We start from the raw sequence: 17,089 nt of genomic DNA on the forward strand, positions 1-17,089 counted from the left end.
AAAATAACTAAATTAGAGGGACGAGATACTCGATTCTGTCTGTGTATATGTACATGTAGCTTCATGTTGGTGACCATAGCAACGGGCCAAGAAAACGAAAGATAGTGATGACGACGGTCTATTTATCTTTTTTTTTATAAATATAAAACAAAATTGGATGGTGACGGATTTGACCCGAATAATCACAGGAAACCCTTTCAACCAAAAGGAAAAAAAAAAATCACAGGAAACCCTAATTCTCAAACTTGCCAAAATCTTGTCCATGTCTCATTCATGTTAGGTGAAGTCAACCCTAAAAATGATGAGCTCATTAATTTCCTCCAAAATGATTATATCCCCGTTTGAAAAGGAGACATTGTTGTGTAAAATTGGTGGGTCCGGGACAAGTTTTTTGTTTTAAGTACTTATTTTAAATAAAAAAAAAAAATTAAATGATTGTTAAAAACAACTCACATTCTTTTGAATATTTGAGGCCTATTTGCTTGCGAAAATTTCAAAGATTTCGTACACGAGAAGAAATGCAAATTCCAAACAAGCCAAAAAAACGATGATTATTTTACGTCGCAAGACGAGTTCTAATTACCTAACTACAAGAATGGTTGAAATGTCGCAAATTGTCATATTTTCTTAATTAAATGCTCGGACACGAGCTAGCTAACTAATTATTGAGAAAAGTACACCGAGAAAAGCTGACACTAACATTAATCTAAGGACATATAAAGATTGAAACGAGGTTTCGCGAATCAAGATGACGAAATTGAATGATTCTGATACGTCTCATCAGTTCCTTCACGTGGGTTTACAATTTGCATGATGACGTTTAAGCCCAAATTAAAAGAAATAAAAGATGGAAAAAAAAAGAGAAAAAAAAAAAAACCGAAATAGCGGGCCCATCTTAAGGATGCCACGCTTCTTCACCTGCTCCCATCTATTGACCCGAAGCTCATTTAAATGCATTTACTTCGGTATTTTTCAATCCCCGTCACCGGTATGCACTCGGAGCATGTGAGCCGACACCATAGAAGATTCAAATTTCGATATAAGACGACGAAGTCGAAAGAGAGTCGATGTAACCTTTTGCATCATTCGTTCAGCCTTTTATTCATTAGATTAGTACAGTAGTTAGCTCAAATTCATGCAGATTGAGGTAAAGCTCTTGTAAACATAAAGCAATAGGCTAGGTTTTAGTGGTGCATTGGCCTGTTCATCACTCCTATATCTGGCCTTCGCCAGCTGTCGACATTGTATGGGTATCGCAATGGCATAAGCATGATAAACATTCTCTAAGAACTATAGATGAAGATGGTTGATGATTCTAAGAGAGTAACCGAGCGATAAAGTCATCGAAAATCTTAGGTCTAAATAAAGCATAAGAGGTAACATTTCAAGATCTCTATGGATAAAATTTCTCGTGGCATCGTGGACAATATATCTTTGACCAAATCAGGTAGTTCGGTAGTCAATTCGTGCGAAAATGCTTGTTTTATAAGCCATCTACTAAAACGCGAAAAAGTGAAAACAAGAGGAGCAGAAGAATATTTCGCGAGCCTCCGTTTACCTGGTCTCTCTCCCTAGGCTTTGGTGGAGACCCTGCGGGGAAAATAAAGTGACGGATGTTAATTGACCCTGGTGAGAACTACTCAGATGGTTTAGAATGAGTTTCTTGACTCTTAACACAAAGCCGAAACAAGAAGGAAAGAAAGAAGGCAATCATCATACTCAAACCCATCGAGCAAAAGAGAGGAAAAAATCCAAAGACTGTCCCATTTATTCCTCCCTCCTTTCTTGCTGACTATGAACCACATAGCCTTTGACAGGGTTTTCAACAAACCCCACCACTTCCTGGAAGGCGGCCAAAATTTTTCATGGGAACTCAATTGGCAAAACTTGAATTTAGAACGCAATTAGCATAATTAAAAGGTTTAGGATTGAATTGACAAACGTGTAAAAGATTTATAACTTTTTAGACTACTTTTTTCCATTGTCCAATAACAATTTATAACATCATTTCATATAAACTTTATAATTCCGACATTAAAAATAGTATTTCTCTTCAAATACACCTAATAATACCTTGTGAATTCACGAACATAAATGCTAGCAACGTTCACGATTAACGTATAACAATCGGTTGACGCTTTCAAAATATTGAAATTCTTTTCTCCATCATTGACAAATCTATTGTGGAGAGATCATTGTGTAGGCTAACTCTAATAGTCTATATATATATATATGTATACATGTATACATGTATACATGTATACATATACATATATATATACATATGTATACATATACATATGTATATGTATATGTATACATGTATATATGTATATGTATACATGTATATATATATGTATACATGTATATATATATATATATATACATGTATACATATATATACATGTATACATATACATATATACATGTATACATATACATATGTATGTATATGTATACATATGTATATGTATATGTATACATGTATATATGTATATGTATACATATATATATATACATATGTATACATATACATATATATATGTGTATATACATATACATATATGTATGTATGTATAAGTAAACTTCACTTAAATATAAATTTCTACACATTTTTTTCGTTGCACATGTTTCGACTTACCTATAAAATGAACTTGCACCATCAAGGCCCTGGCTGAGTGCAAATGATGATCTTTTTATATAGAAAAAGAAAAATTGATCCTCTAAATTATTTGGCCAAAAAAATTGTAGTTAGTGGAAAAAAAATTAAATTAGTTTGCATCAAGGTTAAAAAGTGAAAAAGAAAATGTCTATATTTCGTAAGTTGAGGTATTTGAACCTTCAAGTTACGATAATCCAATTGTCGTCCACCTAAAACTGAATAAATAATCAAAACAAAAGGCTGGCCGGAAGACTAAAGGAAATTTATCTTCACTAGGATTAGATTCATCGTGATCATTTCATGAAACACAAACCGATATTGAGTCATGATCAACTTGTCAAATCTCCTAAATGGCGAAGGCAATCTCTTTCATTTAGAGGATATTTTCATAGCATACCGAAGAATTGAAAATGATACGGGGTATAAACGAGAGGAATCTTAATTTGTGTTTCGTATAAATTGTCACCAAAGCTATTAAAGTAGTGAAGGGCAAAAACCCTACAAATTGAGCTCATGAGCTACTTTCATTAATTCGCCAACTCTACGTAAAATTTTGTCCCTCATGGGCAAAATGTGACCGTATAGTTGGTACCACGTGGGCAAGTGAAGGTTGCTGGATCATCTCGTGGGTAGCTAAAAGCATCCGGGCACCTATCTTTGAAAAATTGGGAGTAAGCAGTAGAGCCACAGCTCTCGGACGCATTGTTGCAACAATACTTGGTGGTCCTGAACACTGTGCACGGATCTTGGCACCCCCCAGGGGCCTTCAGCTCCGCTGGGCACTGGCTGTTGACGTCGTCTGAGCACTTGATCCCCCTGCACGCACCGGTGGTGGGCCTCAATTGCATGGGGATGTTGAAACCGTTGACGAGCGATATGTCCAGGACGTCCCAACCGTTCTGGCTCAAGTTGAACTCTGCGACGGTGCTGGGCGGCGTACCGGAGCTTGAGCAGTCCAAGAGTAGGTCGCAGTCGCCAGTGTCGCAGAGGCCCTGGCCGTTGGCATCGAAGATGCAATTGGTCCGGCCCCATATGCGCTCCGTGGTTGTGCCCGCGCCCACGGATAGGACCCACGTCTGGCCAGGGTCAAGTCGGCGCCCGCCACCAGGTGTTGCCGCGGCCCAAACAGTGTATGTGCATTGGTTGACAACCTTAAAAGTAGCTGCAAATGTGGAAGTGAGGAAGAGGGTCAGTAGAAGGGACGAGATTAGGGACGGAGGCCGAGTATTGAGCTCATATAGGTTCTTGAACACTTGACCGGGACACAAGTGCTAGAACCGCTTGAAGAAGAGCCATTTTTTCCATTGAGCTCCCCTCGCTGATTATTTTGACTCGCAGAGGGGGTCTATGTAGATTGAGGAACCATAGACTTGGCGTAAGGAATGGGGAAATCGACGATAAAATGCCAGTGAACTTTCCCAGAAATTTCTGTGCAGACGATCGTGTCAAATGGGGGACAAACCACGAGTCAACGAATGGATATACGCGCCTTTCGCGGAGGCCGCGTAAGGACTGAGGACTAAAGAGATCGAGAGAGGAACTTCTCTCAGTTTGATTTAGTCAAAGCACATGTCATCGATAGAAACTAGAAACCCGTGGCCACACGGCATCACTCTTTCGTGCTCATCTTCCCACCCACGACTACGTGGGCCAAAAATTTAACTCCGCTCTTGTCGGTCGTCGGATTCAAGGTTCATTGAATTTTGCGTCGGTGTCCGATCTAAAAAATGTCAATGTCAAGTCTTTCGAATTTGAACGCGGCAAGTTCGCTTTGATTTGATTATATGCATGGAAATTTTACCCGGCATTCTTGTTAGTTGTCAAATTTTTTGTCACAGTCGACTATTAGATCTTGCGTAGGTGTCTGCTCTAAAATTTGTCAACGTCAAATATGAACACAGTAAATATGCTATGATTTTGCTCATAGCGAAGTAAATTGAGCCCTCCCTTCCCTTAATGATATGATCACTGAGAATAGATAATAATCAACATGTCCATTTAAAGGATAAAGTGCCGAATACACTTCACATAAGCGACGCCATGTTAATTATTTATCTTTGTTAGGTATAATTTATCGATAGTTCATACGGATTTTGTTAAAATCCAACTAAAGAATGTTTGTTATTTTCAAAGCACCATCCCTCCTGTGTCATGTGTAATAAATCTATTAAAAATAGAAAAAAAAAACTTTCTTATTAGATTTGATAAACGAGTGACCTAGTGAGCGCACTCATTGACAAGATCCATACTAGAATACCCATATAAACTTGTGCAGCCCCATAAGTCATAGATGTACTTACTCATAAGTTGGTTTAATTGTCTAGGGTTCTATGAAAAAGTGTTCCGAGGGCAATAATTAAATAATCAAATGAGTAAATATTGCAATTTCAAATGCACAACTATATGCTCAATCACCATTAATTGATGCTTTATTAGATAATTAGGCTTCCTTTTATTTAATTTTATGTTAGGTGCTCTTGTTGCACCTTCTAGAGAACAACTACAAAAGAAAAGAATGACTCAAAATGATTAAGACTCCATTTGTTTCATAAAAATGAATAATTGAGAAAATATTGTTCTAAAAATAATTATTTGTATCATTTAAAATAATTAGTCAATGTATAATTTTTAAACATCAATAATAATTTATGTCTAAATAATTTTGTAGACGATAAAATATATTTTGTTAATTTTTTTCTGTGTGTGATTTAAGCAATTATTTGTTTAAATCCTCAAAAACAGACATCACTTTGAGACTTTTGTTTAGTCAAGACAAGACTAAGTCAAACTCGCAAATGTAATGAAACTCCTTGGAAAAATATTTGATTTAACTTTCAGTCAAGCACGTAAAATTCAATTCTCCTGTTAATCGTAGCGTTGCGGTCGGGTTTTAACATGTTTTTTTGGTCTTCACCCTTATTCCCTGCATATTTTTAGGTCGAGATTGAATTGACTATTATCAAAATAGATCTAATTTTTTTTACTTTTTTTTTTTTTTCTGAAACCCCTCCTTAGAAAATTCTTAAAAAGATTAATAGCTGCAGAAATAATCTCTGGGGCCAAATCACAATAAAAACGCACTAAAGAAGAAAAAAAAAAGGTTAGTTTATCACAAAAAAGTTTGTAACAAAGATTATTTCAAACTTTTTTCATAAAATAATAGAGAGCATCGTCTATTTCCATACTTACATTTGTGAGGGCAAAACACAACCCTATAGTCGGTTCCGCCAGGGCAGGTGAAAGTACTGGCTAGATCATAATCCTTAGGGTAACTGTAAGCATTGGGGCACCTATCCTTAAAGAACTTGGAGAAATTCGTGGGCCCGCAGCTTCCGGAGTTGCAGCAGTGCGGTCGGTCTTGAACACGGTGCGGGGTTGTTGCAACCGCCGGCCCCTTCACTGGGCGGGGCACTGGCCGTTGATGTCGGCCGTGCACTCGATCCCACGGTTGCACCCATTGGATGTCGGGCTGAAGTTTATGGGGACGTTGAAGCCGTCGACCAGGGAGATGTCAAAGAAGTCCTTGCCGCCGAATTGGTTCAGCGCATACTCGGCCAGGGTGTTTGGGGGCTGGCCGAATGATGTGCACTCGCGGACGCCGCCTGGGGTCGATCGGCACTTGCCCTTCCGGCCGCATCAAATTGGCGATTAGTCCAGGCCCCGGATACGGGCTTGTTGAGTACCTGGGGCTCACGGTCAGGCTCCAGGACTGGCCTCGGTCAAGCCGTCGGCCACCTCCTGGGACCGCCGCAGCCCAAACCGTGTAGGGGCAATTGTTCCAAATGTCAAACGTGGCAGCACTGGCGCAAGTGAGGAAGAGGGCGAGCAAGAGGACGGAGGCAATGCAAATGGCATGGGTGCGAGCCATGCTTGGGGTTTGCTGAGAATTAGGGTTTGTGTGATTTCTCTAAGTGATAGTGCTTGTGGAGTAGCTTGGTGGGTAATGAAGAAATACATGAGGATTTATATGGGGGCGAGAGTGGCTAAGGATTGTTGGAGAGAGGCCAAGAGGTGTTCCTACAAGGTTAGCTGATTGAATATTAGACACGGTCCGATAACGTTGTCCTTGGCTTGGCTCGAAGACGATTGGACGAGTCAAGAACGAAGATAAAGCCTCCACGATGCACAAACCAATGAGAAAGTGACGCGTCAGCGTGCACCAAGTCAGCGTGCGCCCCGACCAATGATAAAGTGACGCGTGGGTGCGCAATGGCCCCACTGGTTTTCTGCACAAAATATATTATTTTCCCTTTTTTATTTAAAAATTTACGGCCCTTAGTAGACTTGCTGCTGCTTTTTTCTCTCCCCTCTCTTTTGGAGTAGGCCTGCACGCGTTAATGGCGCTTTCTCGCTTCTCCTTTCTGAAGAATGGATACCCCCACGCTGCAGCTTCCCTTCCCTCCTTTCTTTCCTTATCAATTCAAAATTTTGGATGAGAATTCGCTCTCTAAGTTGCGTTGCTTCTCCCGCCGGCTCCAGGGCTGGGTCATCTCCGCTCTCTGGCCCAAAGCACGTTGCTCCTCCACCTTGCTCCGGCGCTGGCTCATCTTCGCTCTCTGCCCCAGAGCGCGTTGCTTCTTCGACCTGCATCGTTGTGTTCCTTCTCCGCTCTGCTCCAGTGTGGTTTCCTTGCGCAAGACGGCGAGGAATGTTCTTGCTGTAAGTCGCAGATTCCAAGTGATAAGAAGTTCCGGCTCTCTCTGATTCGGCTTCAGATTTGCTACGTTCGGGGCTCATAACAGTGAGTTGATTTGGCGAATGCTTGCCGCGACCGGCTGCGTGCAGCGACAGAGGTGGAGAGAGCGAGTGGAGGAAGGTGATGGAGGCGTCGTTAGGAAAGATGGACGAGGAGGTTGGAGAAAAGGGGGTGGACGCGTCGATGAGGACGGCGGGGTCGATGGCAGTGGTGGCGGTGGTGGGGAAGGAGGAGGTTGTGGTCGCAAGCCGCGGGGATTCGCGAACGGTGTTGTGTCGTGGCGATGTGGTCGTGCCCTTGTCCGTTGATCACAAGGTGAGCTCTCGCTTCGTGTTTGTTCGTTTCCATTGAAGCTGTGGAGCTCAGGGGATCTGTTCTTTTCTTACCCCGAGAAGACACTTCATTTATTCAAACATGTTGCCAGAAAGCTTGATCTACAAGTCTTATCCTTTTTGTCTACTACGTGTCGTTTCTGGGTTATACTTCCAAAAGATCACTTGGTGTTCTTTCAAAGGTGCTTAATTTATTAGGTTGACTTTGGGGTCATGCTTCGCAGGGTGGACATCCTATGATTAGGGGAACTTGCTACACTCTGGCATTCTCTGTTTTTCGTTCATGGTTATGTAGACAGGCCAAAGCCCATATTGCCCCGTTGGTTTAATCAGTGAGCTAGAATTCATCCCTGTGATCTTTTGTGGTCAGCCACACATTGTTCATTCTGCAATTCTTTCATAGAACACTATTGAAATCACTTCAACTCGCCACAAACGGGTAATAGCTAGTGGTGCCCCATCGCAATATGGCATGTTACTGGGTTGATAAATGAACGCAAACCTTTGAAAGCTCTTGCCAATACTTTTATACCGTCTCTTCTTCAATGACATGTCTATTTTCTGATATTGTTTAACAGTAACAAGGTCTTCAGCCAGTGAAAGAGAGTAAAGTCATCTTCATATTGAAATGGTACAGTTTGAAACGTGGGAAGATTTTCCTGAGCAACATCTTTAGAGCATGTCACAGTAGATACTCAATTAGTTGCCAATGCCAAATTGGTAGCAGAATAAATTACTTGAGCTAAAGTGAAAATAGTTACGTCCTGCCATGCGTCATACCTTGAGTTAAATCTCTTGGATTTCGATTAAAATGGCTTACTAACTCCCCTGGATAGCCTGACAGGCCTGATGAGAAGGAGAGAGTGGAAGTAGCTGGTGGAAGGGTCACAGATTGGAATGGATCCTGTGTCCTAGGCGTGCTTGCTACATCGAGGTCAATCGGTATGCGGAGCTTCATCAATCAAATGGCTGTAATGACGGACTTTATTCGATGCTTTTATGCATGTAATATTGGTTTCCAATTGCACTGATTAGTTCAGCAAGTGCTAAGGAAGTCAAATTTGTGGTTAGCATTAGTACTATTGTGGTGCCAAACCTCTGTGCTTGAAGGGAACATATTGAATCCCTCAGATTCTAGATTGGTAACAAGTTGTTTGAGTGCACCTTAGAATTGGTAACTGCAACCTTTCGACATGTACTGAAACAATGCCGAGGGCGAATTACCAACAGGGATCAATAACCAACACCTCCCATGCATAAGTTAGGTAAAGACTGGCTTTTTCTTTTGTACGTGTGCCATTGTGTGGTGTTTGTATCTGATAACGGCGTTTGCTTGCTGCAGGGGACTATTATTTGAAGCAAAACGTGATGGCTGAGCCAGAGGTCACGGTAAGCAAGAGAACAAAGTTGGACGATTTCCTTGTGATAGCAAGCAATGGGTTATGGGATGCACTCTCTAATGAGGTTGCCCACCAGGTCGTGAGGAGATGCCTCAACGGACATATAAAGAGGAGGTTCCCTAAGGAGCTGAGAGGAAGTAATGCCGCCGAGGTGGCTGCGGTGCTAGCCGAACTAGCTGTGGCTCAAGGTAGCCAGGACAATATCAGTGTGATTGTGATCGAGCTGAAGAAACCAAACTAGTAAAATGTAAATAGGTACTCTGCAACTGAGAACGTTTCTTTATGGCCGATGTTGGGCTAATCAATGTTCATCTTATATAACGACGTCAAGTTGTTATTAAAATGCCAGATCCTTTGTGTCATTGCTTTGTGTTGTTTATCTTTTATACCTCAAATGATGAACTTTTTTCCCAAGATTGACAATTACAACAACAACATTGTGTTGGAGACTGTTGAATCTCTACCTGTGACAGATACTATCTCTATATCCATCCATTAGGTGGAGTCCACTTGAGCTTACTACACGATATGCCAGTCTTGTTCAATTGGTAAACTTGAGAATGTCGAGTTCAGGGTACAAGTGGTTCCTAACTAGAAAAGATTATGAAAATAGATTATGACCCAACCTCACTTTTTGGTACACAGATCCTCTGCGTGCATAATGAAAAAGTAAAGTAAAGAGGAGTGCAGGAAATTCATGAACAAAGTCAACATGGGAAGAGCTCTCTCCAAATGAGCAAAAGTAAACTTTCATACCTTAAATTCTTCAAAAACCGAATAGACACAGCTCTTTTGCAAAAGGCTATATCCTAATAAACACAAAAATTGTTGCAAAGCTTTTTAAAAACACAATCAGCAAACTATAATCGGCAAAGTTCAAGAAACAAAAAGGACTCCGCAAACTATAAGGAAGCCCTTTCTTTTCTCACTTCTCAGCAAATCATTCTTTGGTGTGGAACATCTCAGACTCTCTTTTAATCGGCAAAGTCGAGGGGAAAGAGGATGAGCACCTGTTTTATAATGTCTCTTCACTCCTTTCGTCCTCCAATCCTCACCCTTATTCAGCTTGGAAGCAGGTTCCAACATCATGAAGCGAAGACAAAAATTTTCAAAAAGAAAGAAAGCGAGAACTTTCTGAGGTCGTATCCAACAAGTATTGCTGCACAATCCTTTACATCCCTGAAACCCCAGAAAAACTGTGCAATTACTTATGAAGCTGGAGTATCTTCCTATGCCATAGTGTAGCTTGAGATGGAGATGTCCGCTTGAGGCGAAGCGTGGATGTACACAAACTCGAGGGTCTTCCCTGAAGGTAAAAGGATTGGATCCAAGAAGGGAACACATACAAGTCGCCGGACTTGGTTACTGCCCACAGAGGACCGTAGAGCTTGGAGATCAACAGGTTGACATATTTCAGCGTCTTGTCCAACTTGTCGGTCACCACCGTCAAGTATCTGCGGTAAGTTCTCCCGTTGGCAGTCCATGACACCGTTGGCTTCTGCTCGGTGGACAGCTCATTGGAAGCTGTTACTGGAATCAAGAAGGCAACAGCAGATGAGAAAGGTAATTGAATCACAGAATTAATCAAAGAAAACAAGGGAAGGCAGAGGAAATTGTACCAAGAGCGGGACTTGGCTCTGCCATGGCTGCTTTCGGTGCAGGAACAACCACTCCATTGAATAGAAACCCATCCATCAGATGCCGAAATATGTCAAGACATTGCTTTTGTCTGAAATAACAGCAATTTTCAAAGATCAAATACCTAGAAGGAGCCGACCATAACCGCCGTGACCACCACTCAACTGGGCTAATATGCCAAGGAGTGGAGCGTTGTTGTAAGTAGCAGGCTCCATTTGCTTGTAATTGTCTGTTTGATCAGCAAAGTTATCATATGCATCGGGGCCACTGACGATAGCACCTGAGGGGATTGGGTTCGCTCGCTTTCCAGCTAAACCAGGTGGCATAACTGCCTCAGCAGCTCACCAAGGACGAATCCTCCTTGATGGACGCAATCGAAGCCGCCCAGTGATGGACCTGCCTTGGGTAGTTGTTCCCATACCTAACCACGTAGCTCGTGGCTCTGGGGTTGTCTCCCATGGTATAGTCCATCTGCATATGTTCAACATTCATGGCCAGAATGTTATTCCATTGTATCTTGAGCTAAGGAAAGAAATCGAGATTTTCCAAGCACAAACATCGAATTGTCACATTTTCCTCAACTAACTGATTGTATCAATGACTAGGACACGATCAGAAAGATTGTATTGCCTGAGATTTCGCAAAGGAGGGGAGTTCTGATGATTGAATGCTACCGGATTGCAAGCTTTTGCCTGATGAAGAACAAGGAAGGTATAAGTCATTGCAATCAGCTAAAATATAACAATAACAGGGAAGAACAAGGAAGGCGTAGCCTGTATGATCCCTTCCACAAAAAGCACTAGATCACCAACCAGGACTCTCGCTTCTTGAAAACTTGGCTGCAGTGACCTAACAGGGGTCGACAGAGAATGGACTTCAAAACTCTTCATTATAGAAGCCACTGCAGTAAGTCGCCCCGAACATGAAGATGGCTGGTCATATCCATCATTTGATAGTGGAAAATTAGGATAAAGTTCGAGCGGGCTCGATAAGTCATCGACTGTATCTTCTTCAACATTGTCAATGTTGAGGTTAGGTTGCGACAGTCAACATCTACGAAACAAAACCAGGACATCAAGGTCTGCACATAACTGGCTTGCACGTTTTCATTCCTTTCAACTCCCATCGATCCAGCATATTGACGTACGCTTCAATTTTGTTCTTTTACCATTGCCCCAGCATTCTTGACCTATCAATCCAGCATATTGATGTCCACTTCAACACCAAGTAAACTAGTTCCACGCAATTATTTGCAATCAAATACACAGGCAGAAAAATGGTCCAGCCCAAAGTACCGAGGATGTAGCCGAAGCTCTTAAGGCATTCCCCGGGCTGAGCAAGGTCGCTGTGGTTCTTCTTGATAACCTCGTTGCACTAACCTAACAGCTCCTCGAACGACACGGTCCCAGACGACATGGAGTCAAGCAAATTGAGATCAGTACTCGTAGTCAACACGCGTCGGTTCACGCACTGAATGAAGGTCGAAGAAGCTAAATCTGCGATCAAAACACCAAAAAATCAATCGGTTGAGAAGAAGGAAAACGCATGACCCGAAATAAAAATCATCCCTTGCAAATATTCTCGGCTCACAATCCAAAGGAAACGCCAAGGGCCTGTTTGTTTGTGTTCCTGGTTGGTGTTTATGAACACAATTTCTTTTTTTTTTTCTGAAACAAAAAATAAATAAAAAAGCATTTGTTTAGATTTTTGTTTAAAATCTATTTTATATTTTCAGGAATAAATTTGAAATAGAAACAATAAATTAAAAAAAAAACTTGTTTCAAATACTTTCAAGAAACAATTTCTCTTTCTCTTCATTTTTTTCTTCTCTTTCTTCTCTTCTTTTTTTTTTGGCCGGTGGTCGGCGACCAGAGCCATCGAGGGCCGGCAACCTTCGTTGAAGTGTCGCCGGTCCCCGACAAGGCTCAACCTCGCCTTGGCTAGATCGGCTCGAGCTCGCCCGGATCGATGAGGTCGAGCTCGCCCGTTGCCGGTGAGCCTCGGCCTCGCCAGAGCCACCGCCAAGCGGCTTTGCTAATGGCTAGGCTAGCTCGGCCTCGCCGTGGCCGGGTGAGCTCGAGCTCACCGAGCTCGCCCAACCACCAACGAGCTCAATCTCACTTGGCCAAGGCAAGGCCGTCGGCCCTCATTAATTGATTGCTGGCCATGGCCAAGACCAGCCACCGACCAAAAAAAAAAAAAAAATAAAAATAAAAATAAAAATATTAAAAAATTTAAAAAAATTATATAAATTTACTAAATATGTTCAGGTTCTTTTTTTATTTTAAAAATAAATTTATTAAATGCGTTTTTTTATTTAAAAATTATTTTTTGGAGCTGAATCCCTAAAACAATTTTTGAACATAAACCCCAAGTAACTAGTTGTAGCAAGTGAAATGAGAAGAGATTCAACTCAGTGACACGATTCACAGCTTTAATAGCTAGATGGAACGAGAATCGAAAGAAGGGAGGAGAGAGGACCGAGAAGGATGGAACGGCATTGGCGCTGCTCTGCAGTTGGTTGCAGAAATGGGATCCTCGATCTCAGCCGCCACGGCAAATTAATGCGCAAATGAAAGCTATGCCGGAGCAGAGACGGAGCAAGTGACGGAGCAAAGAGCGAGCACTGGAGCAAAGACAGAGGAAGCGACAGAGCAGCGAGCGAGCACCGGCATAGAGATCGAGCGAGGGTCGAACGACAGCGAGGAGCGGCCGCTTGACGAACGCCGGAACAGCAACAACAAGCGTGGAGTAGCAAATGAGAGCAAAGCAGAGACTCAAAATGTGAAAGCCTTCGCTCGCTTGAGAGAGGAATTGCTATTTTTCTCCTCGATCAAAAGTTTGGACATTTGGACATTTATCATCAATAATTCGGGGCCAAATTGGGCGATCGAAGTTCGGGGGACGAAATCGCACATTAGAAGGAAAGAACGAAAAAAAGGAGGAGAAAATATAATAAATGCGTGCGGATGATCATTTTAAGTGCAGAAATTCCGTACAACGCCACATTGATCCACGTGGTGCTTCTTGATTGATCTGGGACCTTCCAATATTTTCTTATCCGTAACGGATCGAACAATTTTTAACATTAGGGGTGATCGGTTCCCGGTTCGGTCCGGTTCCACCTTGGAACCGGGAACCGGACCGGGAGCACCGGTTCCCAAAATTGCGAACCGTGGACCGGACTGATTGGTCCTAGGACCGGGAACCGGACCGACCATCGGTTCCGGTCCGGTCCGGTCCGGTCCAACAAAATTGGCTCTACTTTTTTGCACTAAAGAGTGATCGTGCTTCGGATCGATTAATCCAATTCGGTTCTCGAGCAATTCAACAAAACTAATCACACATATTTCCACGTACAAAATATTCAAATGTGATTCACACTTCGTGTGTTTCACACTTAACTTTAACCATGAAAGCCGTGAATAATTTGGCTAAAAGTTATGCATGGCTTAGATTTTATAGACAATCTCTGCTCTTTAAATGTTTAGTCAATGTGGGACTCTTGGAAGCTTAAAGTGTCTTGTGGGTCTTTTGGAACCTTAGTCCCACATCAAGTAGAAGATGAAACTAATAGAAAATGAGAAAGAAAATTGACAAAAACTGAGAAGGAATTGGAGGAATTTTCTGTATTGTGTATTGCTGTGTTTGTACATGTATTACACACCTATTAATAATACAAGAAAAGAGTACAATAGGAAAGAATATACAAAATAGGTTGTGTTCCTATACTGCTGTCCTAATATCCAATCTCATGGATTCATAGAATTAATTAACCGTATTTAGATAATTAGAATAAAAAAAATCATATTTCCAACAAAAATTAACAAGGAGATTTTTTTCTATAAATAAAAGAGTAATAAAAATAGTTTTAATGGTCTCTTGGCCACGTAAGATGATGCTACCTCAAATTGCAATTTTGGTTGCAATAAGTTATGATGTTTATATATTTTATTAATTCTATGTATATAAATTTATATATAAAAAAAATTTGGTTAGGTCCGGTTGGTCCGGTTTGGTCCGGTTCCCACATTAGAACCGGGAACCGGACCGACCGGCCACCGGTTCCAAGATTAGGAATCGGGAACCGGACCGCCAACCGTGGGAACCGCCCAAAACCGGCCGGTTCGGTCCGGTCCGGCCGGTTCTCAGTTCGGGCGGTTCCCGTTGCACACCCCTATTTAACATTGCAAAGTTAACGAGTTTTTTTCCTGCAGACCAGTGGAGCTGTCTTGCCATGCGAGTGCTTTAGAGCTTTATCACCAGGAAGCGGCTAATGGGTTTGGCAATTATCCACCATTTAGGCCATTCTGCTTAGAAACTTCCAACCAATTCGCGGTACAAAACACGAGCCCAAAATACGAAATCGAGGAAAAGCAAGAAGGAACCGAGCAGAGAGAATTAGCAGGTGAACTTCTGCAAGACAATTATGTGACCTACAGCCTACCTTTTTTAATATATCTACATGTTATTTGATAATTACACACATTAATGTTAGAGAAATTATTAAGTGACAGTCTCCAATTTGCTATGATAATAACAGTTTGTTTTAGATCACAAAAAACTAATTAAAAATTATTGTGGATCTACTCTTTCAAGAATTAGTAACTCACAATAAATTATTATTTTCACAGTAATTCAAAAACTGTTATGATAGCAAAACCCTTAATGTAAAGGAAAATGTTAATGCTGTCACCTAATGCAATTTCACCATGCCGATCATATGAGTATTTTGAGTTTTGAGTGACATCATGTGCTTCTTTATCATACACATCATTTCATGTGAAAGCCCTATTGTGAAATCTCTCTCTAGTGTGAGATTGCTGGGAACAATAAGGTCATGTGTCAATCGCACCAGTCTTACAAAGTCTATGAAATAACTTGGTTTAGGAGTTGTGGGTGAGCACAAAAAGTTATGCTATAATTCGAAATAGCATATACTAAATAAAAATTATTTTGTTAACTAACATGATTAAGGAATTTGCTACTCTTTTCGTGATCTCGACTTCAAGCCTTGTTGAGAGCTCTTCAGAAGTTAAATCCTAAATGCATTGGGCTGATATTGGGGAAATGTTCCCTTAGGATAGCCTTAGAAGTCAAACATCTAGTTGAGGCGCATGAAAACTAACTCTGACACTATTTGACCTCCTCCATAACAAAAAATCACTATATAGAGCCATGTCAGGTATATTCAATCATTTTCAGCTGGGCATTATTTAATTATATATATTTTCCAAATTTGTGATTATCTAGATGTTCTGTAATTCCCATTTTCGAGATATTAAATAAAATTTAACTTTCTTCATCAAGCGGCAATCATTCTCTAATATTTCAAAAAGATTGAACTCTTCTAGACAAATTAAACGTTATAAATAGCAAATCACTTGAAAGCTATTTTCACTTAGTTCTTGTTTTTTTCTTTTTTTGGGGGGGGGGTCTTTTGATGATACAATTTGGGAGGGAATTCTTATTGGGGATCAAAGTTCACCATCAAGAAGAGTCCACAAACGTTATTGTCAAAGTCTTGACTAAGAAAATGCGACATAGGAAAAATCAAAAGCAGAAGAAAGAGTGCAATCATGTGCTTGCGCTTGTTAATCTCATAGGACAAGTTAGGTATCTTTAGAGTGCGTTTGATAACCATTCTACTTTCTGGAACAATTTCTAATAAAAAATAATTTTTTTTATTCTAATCTTGAAAACAATTCTTAAGCATTTTAAGTCATTTGGTAACTGTTCAAAATTTTTATTCCCGGAATAGAATTGCGTTTGGTATGTATTCTGAAAATTTCTAATCCAAACCATTTTCTTTTAATTTTTAAATAATTTTATTACTTTTTTTTTTTTTCTTCTTTTCTTTCTCTTCTTCTTCTTCAAGTTTGCTAGTTGTCGGCCTTGGGATGACTGGCAATTGGCTAGACGAGGGCCGGCAATCTCGCAGGAGCATCGCTAGCCCTCGACGAGGCCGTGCCTCATCGGCCGAGCCTCGATAGCAGTTGAGCAAGCTCAATTTCGCCCAACCAAGGGAGCCTTGTCGATGGCTGGGCGAACCTAGCCCAATTAGGCGAGGCTCGCCGATGGCGGGGCGAGGCCCGCTAATGGCTAGGCTCACCTTCGGCAACTGGCAACATACGGCGGCATTGATTGAAGAAGAAGAGAGAGAAAAAGAACAAGAAGAAAGAAGAGAAAAAAGAAAAATTAAGTTGGCTTGATTCTGGAATTGTTCCTAGGAACAAAGAATTAACTTTTTTTTTACTTCTCAATTCTATTCAAGATCTACTTTTGGGAGCAAAAAAATAAAAATTTGTTCTCGGAAACAAAAATTTTATCAAACGAATTTATGTTCCAAATTTACTCCCAA

General features: G+C 41.0%; 2 protein-coding genes and 1 pseudogene across 5 annotated transcripts; 1 reads left to right on the plus strand and 2 right to left on the minus strand.

Moving 5' to 3' along the window:
• Window positions 1-3,085: 3,085 nt before the first annotated feature.
• LOC108953885 lies at window positions 3,086-6,674 on the minus strand (annotated as a pseudogene).
• A 274-nt stretch (window positions 6,675-6,948) lies between these two features.
• Window positions 6,949-9,525, plus strand: LOC104441783 (protein phosphatase 2C 51). Of its 2 annotated transcripts, XM_039312034.1 has the most exons (4): window positions 6,949-7,673; window positions 8,527-8,632; window positions 9,033-9,079; window positions 9,167-9,525. In XM_039312034.1, exons 1-4 carry the CDS (start codon window positions 7,482-7,484, stop codon window positions 9,329-9,331), a joined length of 510 nt encoding a protein of 169 aa, XP_039167968.1. In that variant the 5' UTR covers window positions 6,949-7,481; the 3' UTR covers window positions 9,332-9,525. The 2 variants fall into 2 exon arrangements, with proteins under 2 accessions (XP_039167968.1, XP_039167960.1); XM_039312026.1 differs by having other exon boundaries at window positions 9,033-9,525.
• Window positions 9,526-9,993: 468 nt separating this feature from the next.
• Window positions 9,994-13,489, minus strand: LOC104441784 (endoglucanase 19). Of its 3 annotated transcripts, none has more exons than XM_039312049.1 (5): window positions 13,210-13,489; window positions 12,024-12,224; window positions 10,853-11,917; window positions 10,710-10,760; window positions 9,994-10,620 (listed from the first exon to the last, which is right to left on the minus strand). In XM_039312049.1, exons 3-5 carry the CDS (start codon window positions 11,052-11,054, stop codon window positions 10,295-10,297), a joined length of 579 nt encoding a protein of 192 aa, XP_039167983.1. In that variant the 5' UTR covers window positions 11,055-11,917; window positions 12,024-12,224; window positions 13,210-13,489; the 3' UTR covers window positions 9,994-10,294. The 3 variants fall into 3 exon arrangements, with proteins under 3 accessions (XP_039167983.1, XP_039167979.1, XP_010053312.2); XM_039312045.1 differs by lacking the exon at window positions 13,210-13,489 and having other exon boundaries at window positions 10,853-11,420; window positions 11,541-11,917; window positions 12,024-12,327; XM_010055010.3 differs by lacking the exon at window positions 13,210-13,489 and having other exon boundaries at window positions 10,853-12,327.
• Between the last annotated feature and the right edge of the window lie 3,600 nt (window positions 13,490-17,089).

The sequence above is a fragment of the Eucalyptus grandis genome, chromosome 1 (assembly GCF_016545825.1).
Source record: "Eucalyptus grandis isolate ANBG69807.140 chromosome 1, ASM1654582v1, whole genome shotgun sequence".
Classification (NCBI taxonomy): domain Eukaryota; kingdom Viridiplantae; phylum Streptophyta; class Magnoliopsida; order Myrtales; family Myrtaceae; genus Eucalyptus; species Eucalyptus grandis.